The following is a 13,230-nucleotide window of genomic DNA, read 5'->3' as shown; positions in this document are numbered from 1 at the left end:
ACAAGCACCTGCCAAAGCCCGCAGGTCCCACATCCTGACCCCATGCAAACAGGGGCCCTCGCATGGCCGGTTTGACCTTGGACAAGGGAATTGCCGAGCACACGGACCCTGCGGGCTGGGAATGGGGATGGAGCACCTGACCTGCCCAAACTGCTGGGACCCGAAAAAATGCAGTTTTAGGGAAAACCCGGACACAGTACTGGCTGTCCCACACCTGCTGTCACCGGCCTTGAAGCTTGAAGTTTGTGTGGGGAATGAGGGACTCAGGGCTGGTGCCGTCAGCCCGGATGCTGCCAGGAAAGGTGCTGTCACAGGGGTTTGATTTGGCCCCTTGGTTATTTGGGTTTGGATTTTTCAAACTTCCTCACCTCATGGAGTAACTGAGTCAAGGCACAGCTCTTGCATCCAACACAAACCCCACGTGTGCTCCCACCTCTTCCCAGCATCCTAACCTCCCAGCTGGACCAGTGTCCCTAGTCAGTGCCCACTCCTGCCCACCACGGGGGCACGGACGCTGTCACCAACACCGGGATGTGCGGGGACATCCATGGGTGGGCGGCAGGGAGGGTGTCCCATGACATTAAAGGGTGATTAAGGGTGGGAGTGAATCACTGAAACCACAGCGAGTTCTAGTCGGAAATCCTCATCCCGAGTGATGCAGCTGCTCCCCAGAATCATCCTCACTGCCGGGCCCGTGCTCACCTCGGCAACAGCCAGGAGCTGGTGTGGGCAGCATGGGGGGTTCGGAGCCCCCTCCTCAAAGCTCGCCTGGGAACCCACCCGGCACCTCAATCTCGGATCACGAGTCCCCAGGCTGTCCAGACAGTGCCGGGGCATCCATGAGGGTCCACCTGGCCCTGCCCAGCTCAGCCCTCGACCCCGGCCTCACCTGGGGTCTCCATCCTGCCCCGCTCGCCCTGTGCTGCCCGGAGAGCCCCATCCTGCCCCAGTTTCCGTGTCCCCGCACCGGAGGCTCCATCCAGCCCCGGTGCCCGTGTCCCGGCCCGTCCCACTCCCGGTGGTGGCCCCCGCTGCCCGCTCCCCCGGTTCCGTACCGCCAAAGGTCCCGTGGAAAGTCCCGTAGGCTCCGGCGCCGCCGAGTCGCCCGGGGCCGGTCCCCAGAGCGGCCCCTCCCCGCCCCGGCCCCGGCTCCAGCGGCGGAGGCGCCACCGGGACCCGCCCTCGGGATCGGCCCCCGCCCGCCCCCGGGCAGTCTCCCGGGAACACCGGCCACAAAACAGCCCAGAAGGAACAACCCCAAAATACCCTGCAAAAAATAAGCCCCCCAGGAAAAACGTCTCTGGCACAGGACTCCCAAAGAACAGCTCCAAAAACCCTCCCATAAACAGCTCTCCTAGGACACAGCTTCAAAACAGCCTCCCAGGAACAGCTCCAAAACATCCTCCTGAAAACAGCTCCCCTAGGAAAAAAAACCCCGAATTTCACTACCCAAAACAGCCCTGCCCCAAAAGAGTCTCCCCAAACACCCTTTGGGGCTGACCCAGCCCCAAATGAGGCTCCCAGGCCATGGGTACTGTCAGTTTTTATTAATTGCTGCTCCTGGGGCTCAGGAGGCGAGGGGGGCTCATAAGGCACCGCAAACACCACGGGGACAGTCCCTGGTTTCTGAATCCCAGCACAGGGGCTTGATCCCAGGCCAGCACTGGAGGAATTGGGATCACCCAGGGAAGTCATCAGCTCCTCCTCCATGGGCATCATTCCGGACAATCCAGTGCCAATCAACACGAGGTGCCCGTCGGTGGGTTCCAGGCACAGCCCGAGTGCCACTTCATTCATCAGCAGGACACTTCATTCCCTGCCCCACTGGAGACAGGAATCCAGGGGTTGGGACTAGAAACACTTGTTCTTCCTCTTGGGAAATCCAGGGGTGACACCCACAATTGTTTTATTGCCGTATTCTTAATAGGAAGTTAATTACTGTTATTTTTTAGGTTAGAAAAGACATTATCCACTGCAGATCCAGAGAGGAATCGAAGTCACCAGAGAGCAGGGAGCCGCCCCAGCTGCCTCAGCGATGAAGACATAGGTAACACCCAGCACAGGTTATTTAATCTGTGCCAATCCTGTGCCAGCTTTAGGCTTTGTAGCTCAGCTCAGCGTTCATCTTCGTGTACATCTCATAAATTGCATCCAGGATTGGAGTGACCCTGGTGAGAAACTGGTGGATTTTTTCTATGCTTTCCTCTTCCTTGACTTCTTTACCCTTCTCCAAGGCCTTCAGCAAATCGGATTTGTAGGGAAGAGCATAGACTGAGCCCTGTAAAACAGGGAGAGGGTGTTTGACTCCCACAAACCCAACAGAGACCATGGGTTGGGTTGTTCTTATGAGCCAGTGCTGTGGGCTCTCTGGACACTTGTCAGTGCACGGGAACAGCTTTAGGGATGGTGGTTGGGTGCTTGGAGAGGGAGGGGATGCTCACCGTGAAGAGCTTCTGCAGCATCCAGCCGTGGTATTTCTTCAGCGCGATCTCGTAAGCCTTCAAGGCGTTCACTCGGATGAGGTTGGGATGCTCCTCATCCCTCTCACCGTCAGAGATGCTCTGCAGCAACACCAGAATGAATTTCAGACCCCTGGGAGAAGAGCAGAGATGTTGGGCTCAGGGAAGTGGGTGCTGCTTCCCAGCTTCCAGCCTGGTGTTTCCAAGTGCCTGCCCCTGTCCCTGTGTGTCCATCCAGGGAAGAGAGAGAGAGAGAAGGGCTGTATGGAGCCCCCAGGGCAGGATGGAACCCCCAGGTGAGGCCAGGGCTGAGGGCTGAGCTGGGCAGGGTCAGGTGCAGTCCCATGGATCCTCCAGGCACTGCCCTGTCTGATTTGTGGGCTCATGCTCTGAGGTTGAATTCCCCTGTGCATTCCCAGAGAGGAGATTTGAGGAGGGGGTTCCCAACAGCCGTGCTCCCAAAACACAGCACCCCACTTCCAGCTGCCCAGCCCCAGCCCACAGGGCCCAGCCCAGCACAGGCAGCCTCCACTTGGAGCTCTCCAGCTCCCCACATGCCGGGACAGAGCCACAGCAGCTCCCGACGCCGTGAGTCACCTTTTCAACCACATCAGCGCCAGCGTCGCGCCTGTCTTGGGCCAGGCCGAGCCGTGCAGCTCCTTCTCCACCTCCAGGATGTTCTGCAGAGTTTTGAACTTGGCAGGGTTGGAGTCATAAACCGCCCGGATTTTCTGAGGGCAGAAAAGGGGATTGGCACCCAGGAGCAGGGACTTTGAGCAGGAGCTCTGGGAATAAACTGTGACTGGGTGAGCCACTGCTAAGCCAAGTCCCCGTGGGAAGAAAAGCCTTTTGAAACACCTCCAGTCCCTCAGCATCTCTCCCCAGGGATTCTCCTCTCTCAGCCCTCCTGAGTCCCTTCCTACCTTGATATTTCCAGTCAGGTCTGCTTTGACCGGCGAGTAGACGATGGGAGTCCCCAGGCAATCTGTGGAGACAGGGAGGGAGGACAATTAGACATTGGTGACACAGGGGACACCATACACTTCCCAAAACCAACGGGTTTCACTTTAAGCACAGCCCAGGCACTGAACCCAAAAAGGGATCTCTGAGCTTCATACACGGCTGTTGGCCCTTGGGACAGCCCTGCCATCTACTGCGGCCCCACCAGTGACCTCCAATCCCCGTGGCTCCGGGACACAGCCCTGGCAGAACATCCTGGAACAGCCTGACCGGCACCGGACACTGCCCGTCCGCAGGCAGGCAGGCAGCCCCACGTCCTGCCCTTCCGGGGCTGCCACCGAGCCGCCACACAATAGCTGACATTGTGGAGGGCAGCGGGCACACTGTGCCACGAGGGCGGCCACGCCGACATCCACCCGTGTCCCGACACGGGGTGGGATCCACGGCTGGGATGGCAGCGCCTGCCTCGGGCGATGCCTCTGCATGGGGTGCTCCAGGACGCTTCCCAACGGGGCTGCTCGGCGGGTTTGACAGGATCGTGATGCAACCCCGGTCCTGGCAGAGCAGCCAAGCCCGGCGTGAGCCCTGGATCAGGTAGGGGGGTCACCACCCAGAACCGGGGAGGGGGCACGCGGAGCGGCTGAGCCCGCAGCAGGCCTGGTCCCAGCCCGCATCTCCCAGCCCCGGCTACCCCGGTCTCACCGAAGAACGGCGGCAGGTGCGCCACGGCCTCCAGGAAGGGCAAAGTCTCGATCTGCTTATCAGCCGGCAGCGGCTTGAACTCGTGTTCCAGCAGCAGCGCCATGACCGGCACAGCGCTCCCGCTTTACCCCTCACCGCTCCCCGGCTGAGGGGGCTCTGAGGCAGCGGGGGCCGACCCGGCAGCGCGCCCACGCCACGCTCCGCCCCCCGCCGCTCCGACCAATGGCTGCGCACCTCCCGTACGGCCGATGCGCAGCCATTGGTCAGAGCGGCGGGGGACGGGACTTTCATTGCAAAGAGGAAACCACGCCCCCATCGCCCCCTCAGATCGGGGCCTGGCCGTGCCCGGGGCCGTGCGCTGCCCCGGCCGCGTTCTGAGCGCCAGGCGGGCCGGCGTTAATTATTCACGGGTGATAAATATTTTATAGGGAACAGATGGAAAACAAACCTCAACGCGCGGCAGTGATGACACACCTCAGTGAGGGGTTGGGTGGGAAAATGACACCGAGCGGGGACACGGAGAGGTGAAGAAGAGGTGGGAGCGGAGGGAGGCTCAGCTCGCCCGCTGCGTGGGGAGCGGACTGCCGGTGCCAGGGCCCCACATACGGTGTTTTTACCGGTTATTCTGGAAAAACAGGTCGTGGGGCGATAGCGATCGGTGCCTGGCAGGGCGGGTGCGGATACAAGGCGGGTGCGGGGAGCTGCGGGTCACCGGCGGGGGCTGCCGGCTGGTGCCGCCTCCCTCCCCGCTGCCAGACTCCCGTGCTGCCCGGAGCCCCTCCCGGGACGCTTGAAGCCCTTCCTGGGGTGCCAGGAGCCAGTTCCGCGGTGCCTGCGGTACCCTGAGCCCACCCCAGGGTGCTCGGAGCTTGTCCTGGGATATCCAGCGCTCACTTCGAGATGCCCGGAGTCCCTCTCGGGATGCCCGCAGCCCCTCCGGCGCTGCCCAGGCTGTCCTGGCTCACTCAGCGGCCGGTCCGTTTGGGTTCGCTGCTGGCGCCGCCGCGTTGGTGCCCTGCCAAGGCGGGCAGAAACAGAAACCTTTAACCCCTGAGATATTCACAGCGCCACAAACCCCGCGGTGCTGCGCGCTCCGAGCCGGCACAGCGGCACCACGCCCGGCCCGGGCTGTACCCGCACACCCAGCGAGCGCTCGGGACGCGGCAGCACCGCCGGGCCGGGTCGGAGCGAACCGATCCCCCGCTGCCGCTCCATCTCCCGTCCGTCCCTCTCTCCCCGCCTCCCTCCGTCGGTCCCCGCCTCCCTCCGTGCTCGCGGAGCCCGTCTCGTCGTGTCCCTCGGCGGGAGCCGTCGCGGGCGGGCGCGTTGCGATGTCGCTGTGGCTGCGGCGGGGCCGCGGCCCGGAGCGCTGGGCGGCCGAGCGGCGGGAGCTGCAGGAGCGCAGCCGGCAGCAGTGGGAGAGCACCAGCCGCGCCTTCGCCCGCGCCGCCGCCGCCTGCTCCCTGCAGGCGCGGTGGAGCGAGCCCCGCGTCCCCCCGCCCAGGTACGGCCGCGGTCGGTGCGGCGGGTCCCGGGGCGGTGCGGGGATCGCGCTCACCGCCGGTGTGTGCGGCAGCGCGGCGGCGGCGCGGCGGGACGCGGAGGAGGCGGCGGCGCGGCTGGAGCGGCGGCGGGAGCGGCTGCGGCGGCTGCTGGGCGAGGAGCGGGAGGCGCTGGCGGCGGAGCTGCGGGAGCGGCGGCGGGGCGGGATGCGGAGCCAGGAGCTGCGGGACGGCCCCGGAGAGTGCGGGAGGAAGGTGAGGGAGCGGCCCGGCCCTGCTCGTCCCGTGCTTCAGCTGTACCAGCGGGACTTGCTGGAGTTGCCAGCCCTGAACCCCTGTCAGCCTCGGCGGGGTTTGAGATGCTGAGCAATCCCGTATCCTGACCTGACCCATCTCTGTATTCCCAGTTTGCTGAGCCGCCGCTGCAGGAGCGCTGGAACAAACACAACGCGGAGCTCCGAGAGGTGATGTTGCTTTCTCTTGAGTCCCTGCTGCCTTGTATTTATTAAACTGGTTTTTAACTTGAAAGTCATCATATCTCTACTGTGGTCGCTCATCTTACATCACAGCAACTGCCCCAAGTTCTGATAAACAAAAGGCAAAGAACTGAAAGGGTTTAAGTTCAAATAGTTTTAAGAAGTTCTCTCAAAGCTGTATTTTTAAAAGTCAGAAATCTGTTCAGACTCTGAGCAAATTTCCAGAACTCACAATGTAAATATCTCAGGCACATAAAATATAAATAATACAAAAAATATAAATCTTAATATCTCAGCTGTACCTGCCATGCTGTGGTGCTTCCTCATTCTTTATTCCACCCACATGCTGCTCCAACATTACAGTCCTGTATCACTGTCACTGTGGTGTTTCCCAGGTGACAATGACCCTCAGGACCTGGTGGGCACCTTGGACACTCAGATGAGCCCACCTCTGCAGAGGCAGATACTCCTGGGATTTCAGGTGCTGCTCCAGAGAGTCTGGAAGGTCCTGGGGGACAGAACCTCTGGCACTGATGGCCCTGTTACATCTGTTGTGTCTCCAGGCAGAGTCTGAGCTGCACAGGAAGCACATGAGGGAGGCTTGGAGGGATCAGCTAACACAAGAAAACAAGGTATGGGGGCAGCCCTGGTGTTCTGGTCACTGGGAGGACTCTGAAATGTGCGTGGGTGGAGGGTGACACTTAGGCCATGGGAGCTGCTGCCAGGAAGGGCACTGTTAACAAAGCCATCCAGCTTGCTCTGTGGATTTTCTGAGCCAGAAGTTGTCTCTTTGTGTCAGGCTAACCTGAAATGCTGTTTTCTTTTCTTTGGGAAAGGAAGAGGGGACCAAGCTTGTAGAGAAGAAACGTTATGAAAACAGGTACGAAACGGCAGGAGGGGAAGCGCTGGAAGGAACGAGACAAGAGGAAGAGAAGCCTCAGCTGGAGAAGACCTTGCTTCAGCAGATAGAAGAACTGAAACTGCAGGAGACAAAGGTAATCTTGGCTTTCTCCTCATAGGAGAAAGGAATTTGTTGCTTCACTTGGAAATACAGCAAGGCTGACCTGACCTCTCCATGTTTGCACTGCAGGGAGGGTTTTCCCTGCCTGCAGAGGAGCAGAGCAGGGTACAAACTCTGGTCAAGCATGCTCTCTGGGATGTTGTACTCTCTCTTGGTGCTTGTGTTTTCCTTTTTAGGCAACAAAGCTGAAAAAGGAACAAGAGAATTTATTAAAGCAGCAGTGGGAGCTGGAGAATTTGGAAGAAGAAAGGAAACAAATGGAAGAGCACCGGAGGAAGAAAGAGCTCGGGTAGGACATCAAGTAGAGCTTGTTCTGGATAGAATCTGTTCCTGTGCCCACACCACTACTTGGGGCACAAGGAGATATTCCAGGTAGCAGTGGTAGGATGTAAATATCTGGGTTTTGGTGGACTTGCCCACAGCAGCCTGGGAGCAGAGGCACTGGTGCTGTTACTGCTTTTTGTTTCTGGTAGCAGGTTCCTCATTGTCACAGATGTACCTCCCCAGGTGCTGCTCTACAATGATGTGCTGCTTATAGTCAGTGTGAATGTTTTTGTTTTTTTTTTTTTTTTTTAAATTTTGCTTTTTTTCCTCCTTCAGTCGCTTTTTGAAGCATCAGTGTGATGTCCAGTTAAGGAGACGAGCGCAGCTGGTACAGGAGGAGCTGGTAAGAGATTAATTTATACTTTATAGATGCTGTGTGGTGAAAAACTTGTTGTGTGTGGTTTGTGTCTGCCTCTGATTCCTACAGATCAGGAGGCCCCTTCCAGCTTGTGCATAGGGCTGAAGCACAGAGCTCACAGGGAAGCAGCAGATGGAGCATCTTGCTGAGCACACCCTTGACACTGTCACCAGTAATGCCTAGAGGAGCCCTGCACACAGGCTGGAAGGCTGTTGGATAGTTGTTAATCCCATGGTTTTTTCTCCAGGAGGCAGACAGGCAAATCTTATCAGTCCTCCTGGAGAAAGAAGAGGAAGATCAGAGCTGGCAGAGTGCGCAGCGGGGACGTGCGGTGGCAGACGTGGCCTGGATGAAGAAGGTCATTGAGGAACAACTCCAGCTGGAAAAGGAGAGGGAAGCAGAGCTTGAGACTATCTTCAGGTGAGTCTGTCCACCTCTGAACCTCACCTGAAGACTCCATGTGTGCTGAGTGTTCCAGGTCAGGGGGGTCACTGAGAGGTACAGGTGGGATAGACACACCAACAGGCAGGGAACAAACCTGAAGAGAAACCCAAGGTCTCCTCTAAAGCACAGGATAGCTTGTCTGTGCCTGTGGGGTATACAGGGGGGTTAACCTCAGAGATAATTCCTCCTCTCTCCTTTAGGGAAGAAGCAAAAAAAATGTGGGAGAAGAGGGAAGAAGAATGGGAAAGAGAGAAGGTGGCCAGAGATCGCCTGATGAGTGAGGTGATGACCTCTCTTGATGATGTGTCCCCCTTGGCTCAGTGAAACCATCATTCCACTGGTAACCCACCACCCTCTGGAGAGCTAGAGCCTTCCATACCAGGGTGGAATTTTTTTGCTTGTCTGGTGTGTTTCCTGGGAGCTATTTCACCATCTCCTCCCTTTGCACAGGTCCTTGCAGGCAGGCAGCGCCAGATCCAAGAGAAGATGGAGCTAAACAGGAGGGCCCAAGCAGAGTCCATTAAATATCGAGAGCAGCTGATCAAAGAACTGGAGGAGGCCAAGGAAGGGACTCATCGGGAGCAGGAGCAGGAGGAGGAGCAGCAGAGAGCCCACAGGAGGGAGCTGCAGGCACAGGTAGGCTGAGCTCCCTAATACACACCTGGCTGCTGAGGCTGCCCCATCTCACCCCATTTCCCCTGCACAGGGTTCAGAGCTCAGCCTGGGAGAGGAGGAGCAGCAGCAGGAGGGATCAGCCCGGCAGCACCTGGAGGCCAGGCAGGGCTGGCACAGCAGGGTAAGGTCACACCCTGGCACAGGGGTCACCCCAACACAGGAGCCCATCTTGGAGAGTGACACCATCATTGTCTCTGCTCTGCACTTTAGACAGCACAGTGCTAGGGCACTTCCCCTCACAGAACTCTACACTTCTCTCTTTTCTTTTTTTGATGTTATTTATATATTAGGCCTTAATTTTTAAAGAATTTTTGAGGCAGATGTGTTGCTAATGCCTCAAATCTTGCTCTGTGCTGAAAAGGATTTATTTTAAGCGCATTAGTGCAGTTGGTATAGTGCAACTTCCCTGCTCAGTGTCTTTGCTGACTGTCCTGCTTTGCCTGGCTCTAAAATCAAATTTGAGTAACCCTACCTAAAGCCCCTGCCCAGCCCATCAGCTCCTGTGCATGCTTAAGAGTTTGTGTGGATTAATTCCAGAGCCCCTAAACCTGTGCTAATCTTTGTTTTGACCCCATTAGTTCTACAGTTACCCAGGAGCAGCTTGGACCTGAGGAATGAGCATGAGATGCAGCTCCAGACTACAGAAAGAAAACTCTGAGGACTCAAGGAACTCCTGAAATATTGATGCCTCTGGAACAGCCTACTGTGAGATCAAGACTTGACTCGGTAGATTTCTGAAAACATTTAGTTGTGGCCAAGCTGAAGAGAAGTTCTATTGTCTTCAGGAATGTGGAGGTGTGAGCACCTTCAGAGAAGTGAACTGCTTCACTTTGCATTCTGGAGTTGTGCTCATGTATTTCAGTATGTGAGAGGCTGAAGCAATCCAGCAAAAAAAAAAAAAAAAGGGCCCTGTGGACCTGAGCCACAAAAGAATCTGTGTCTCCCCAGGAAGAGGAGCTGTGGGGCTGTGTCACTCCCACCTTGGAGAATCAGGCTGTGCCTGGCTTCCCACTGGACTGTGAGGAGTTAATTAATAATGTATATTGCAGATGAGCCAGATCGTGTGTGCTGTGGCAGCAGTGCTTGGCCACTTCCTCTCCAGAAGGTGCTGGAGATTTAAACATTGTTTTTCACTTGTTTCATAAATAATGAATAATTGAAACCTGAACAAGGATTTGGTTTTGTTACATGAGCAAACTACAGCAGCAACAGGAGAGGAGGCTGAGTTGATTATTGCAGCTCATTCCTTGCTGTTACCATCCACAACTGCAGCTTGACATCAGTCCTGTCACAGTGCACAAGGAGCTGTTAACAAAGGCTGGCAGCACTTTACTCAAGAGTAGAAACCTTTCCAGAGATCTTTAGAGAACCAGCAGTCAAATAAGCCCACATTATTTCACACACTGAAAGGGTTTTAGCATTTTATAGTAATACTGTAAACAAAAGATTAAAAGTCAAAATATTGTACAGACAGAATGACACTGATAAATACAAGGTTTGGAAAAAGGCAAAAAAAGCTTTTCCTTTCCTCTGCAGCATTTTGTAAAGGAAGAGCAAGTTTGTTTACAGGGGAACAAGAGATCTAGTCCTAAAAGAAAAACACACCTTTGTTACTTGAGGTGCTACAAACTCTGTGACTGCAGTGCTGTGAGTGGAGGGTTCATGAACTTGCTGCTGGGGGTTCCTGTGGGGTGTGGACCACTCTGATTTCAGTGTAGCTGGAGCAGGGGCTGCAGTTACTGAAGTGTCCCCTTGGTTTTGGATCAAAGGCAGGTTTAAATAAGTGATAAATTACACCATAGCTCAGTGTCACCCTGCTTTGGGAAGCAGGTAAGATATGTTAAAGAACAGCACACAGTGGTGTCCTGGGAGACTGAAAAATACCATCTGCTGCCTTTCAGCCATTATTTAAGGAAAAGTTCCTAGAAGATTCTCAATGTGCTTAATTAATTGCCAGTTGCATGATTTTGAAGTAGGTTTCACAAAGGTCATTTGCAGTTTTAATCCCAGCCTGCCTCTGCTGTCAGCCTAGAGCTGCTTCTGGGGTTCAGAAGGGCAGAAAGGAAATAAAACACCACAGTGAAGAACATTAATTTACTGGGCTGTCATCTCCTCTCTCCATTCCTTCCCTCCCTCAGCCTCTGGGAGCCAGACAGCACCAGGAATCCAGCAGTGCTGTGGCACTTGTGCTTGGAGATATCCACACAAACACACCATGGCTGGCTCCTGGGCAGGGACAACACAATTCCAAATGGGACATCGGCAAAAATCAGTGATTTCCTGCACCACCTAAAATTCAGACTCCCAAAATTATTCTCAATTTTTAAATTATGGACTGACACACTCCTGTGAACTGTTATGGATGAAGAAACCTGGAGCACACATGGCCACTGGGGCCAGGCAGCCTGGCAGGGGTTACTCAGCAAGTTGTCAAATTTTGAAAGATTTGCATAAAAAACTTAGAGGAGATAAGAGAAACGTTTTCACATTTGGATATGTTGAGGTACAGAGGTTATGTGCTGTGGCAGACACAGCTGCTTTTGCACTGGCACTCTTCTAACTTCCTTTTTTTTTAATAAGCACAGAAATCTTTAGTGAAATTGCATCTGGAGTTACTGAGAAATGCTGCTGCAAACAAGACTTCAAAGATGACAGGAAAATTCTGCAGGAAACTTAACAATTAATTACTAACTCAGAAACAAAGGATAATATTTTAACCACTAATGCCCTAAAATAACATCAAACATATATTAATGGCATAGTGACAACTAAAAGAAATAACTATTAAGTTTCAAATTCCTTCCAAAACATAAAGTGACAAAGACCTTGTAGAGCTACACGTAACAAGCTTGGATGCCCACAACTACTACTGGTTTAGCAGACTAAAAAAAAAAAAACAAAAAACAAACATATTGCACAACAGTTGATATGGGAACAGAGAACGTTGGGCTCGCACCCCGTTACCAGGACAAACCTTCTTCCTGCTGGGAGCAGTCCTGGAGCCTGGGGAGCCTCAGCCAGCAGGATCCCAGCATGGGGAGGGCTCCAGAGGGATGGAAATGCTGCTCTGCCATCCGTGCAGTGGTGTCAGAGCAGTTCCACCAGCAGGATCTGAAAGCAGAACGTGGCCCCAAGGAAACATCTACAGCGCTGGGACATGAGAGTGGCTCAACAGCTACTTGCAACATGCTATTATCCATAACTACACTGGCAACACAGGCACAAAATAAGGCAGTGGGTTAAATTAATCATAAAATTGTTAGAAAACATGCAAAAAATAATACTGAGTTTAAAAAAAAAAAAGTTTCTTGCCCCTTGAATTTTTTTCTCCTCGTAAAAATGCGCATAGTTCCACACCTAGATGTTGAAATCCAACCTTTAAAAAAAAAACCAAACCAAAAACCCCAGAGTAAAAAGCCTCGAGTGGCTCAGTTGTTGTTCTCTTTGGTTGTGATGGTGACCAGCTGCTTGGCAGCCTTGGCGATGTCGTAGGCGCACTGGATGACCTGCTGTGTCACCAGCTGCATGTCGGGCGCGGCGCTGGGCTCGGCGGGCAGCGCCTTCCTGCACTCCGACTGCAGCCTGTAGGCGCTGGAGGTCAGCAGCCGCAGGGAAGTCCTCACCAGCTCCGACTTGGGCTTCTGGGAAGGGAAAAAACAGACGCTGCGACAGGCAGAACAACACAACCTTTTAATTAGCGTGCTCACAAGGGCTCTTTGATGCGGCCGAGCCCTGATTCCCCTCGTGGCAGCGGGCGGAATTTCTCCCTCCTCTCGGGAGATCCCCAAGGGCTGCCAGGCAGCAGGCAGGGATTTTGCTCCGTGCCCTTCCTTAGGAAGTTACTCATGGACATTTCTGGCGGCTGTTTACTGTCCCAGCCCACGTCCTGGCTGGCAGGAGGGGACAGCATGTCCAGGGTGATGGGTGCAGGCGGGACAGCAGCCTTGGCTCTTTCCTTGCAGTTTTGGAGAAGTGGGTAAAGACTTTACAAGAACTTGGTCATGGGGATTTCAGTCCCTAAATCCCCATGACCAAGTTCTTGTACAGTCTTTACCCACCTCTCCAAACAGATCACTTTGATGGGTGGGTGGATAACAGATCTAAACGTGGCTGCCAGGAAAGAAATCCAGGTGATGGCACTCAGATGGAAAAGGGGGTGATGAGTCTGGTGAAATCCCCATATAACCACACAACTCTTCATGCCAGATCCAGTTTTGTACAATTCTTAAAGAGTTTTACATTCGAGAGTACAGTTAAAGGCCTGGACTCCCACCTCAGCCTTTCCCAGTTGCCATGCTAATAAATACAA

The 13,230-nt window shown here is 54.7% G+C and overlaps 3 protein-coding genes across 6 annotated transcripts in view; 1 reads left to right on the top strand and 2 right to left on the bottom strand.

The window, feature by feature from the left end:
- Positions 1 to 1,526: 1,526 nt before the first annotated feature.
- GLTP (glycolipid transfer protein) lies at positions 1,527 to 4,296 on the bottom strand. Its single transcript, XM_066562228.1, has 5 exons — positions 4,122 to 4,296; positions 3,383 to 3,444; positions 3,057 to 3,190; positions 2,442 to 2,592; positions 1,527 to 2,278 (listed from the first exon to the last, which is right to left on the bottom strand). Exons 1-5 carry the CDS (start codon positions 4,222 to 4,224, stop codon positions 2,096 to 2,098), a joined length of 633 nt encoding a protein of 210 aa, XP_066418325.1. The 5' UTR covers positions 4,225 to 4,296; the 3' UTR covers positions 1,527 to 2,095.
- Positions 4,297 to 5,452: 1,156 nt separating this feature from the next.
- Positions 5,453 to 11,014, top strand: TCHP (trichoplein keratin filament binding). Its single transcript, XM_066561999.1, has 11 exons — positions 5,453 to 5,878; positions 6,031 to 6,087; positions 6,663 to 6,731; positions 6,936 to 7,094; positions 7,297 to 7,409; positions 7,721 to 7,787; positions 8,050 to 8,222; positions 8,447 to 8,528; positions 8,697 to 8,882; positions 8,953 to 9,042; positions 9,500 to 11,014. The coding sequence occupies exons 1-11, from the start codon at positions 5,453 to 5,455 to the stop codon at positions 9,530 to 9,532; spliced, it is 1,455 nt and encodes a 484-aa protein (XP_066418096.1). The 3' UTR covers positions 9,533 to 11,014.
- GIT2 (GIT ArfGAP 2) overlaps positions 10,329 to 13,230 on the bottom strand; it is a 24,015-nt gene continuing 21,113 nt past the window's right edge. For all 4 annotated transcript variants that reach the window (XM_066561998.1, XM_066561995.1, XM_066561997.1 and 1 more), the window contains one exon: positions 10,329 to 12,562. In XM_066561998.1, coding sequence (XP_066418095.1) covers positions 12,350 to 12,562 — 213 coding nt within the window. In that variant the 3' untranslated portion in view covers positions 10,329 to 12,349. The remainder of the gene's footprint in view (positions 12,563 to 13,230) is intronic.

Source organism: Molothrus aeneus, chromosome 18 (assembly GCF_037042795.1).
Source record: "Molothrus aeneus isolate 106 chromosome 18, BPBGC_Maene_1.0, whole genome shotgun sequence".
NCBI lineage: Eukaryota > Metazoa > Chordata > Aves > Passeriformes > Icteridae > Molothrus > Molothrus aeneus.
This window is presented reverse-complemented; position numbering and strand designations above follow the sequence as displayed.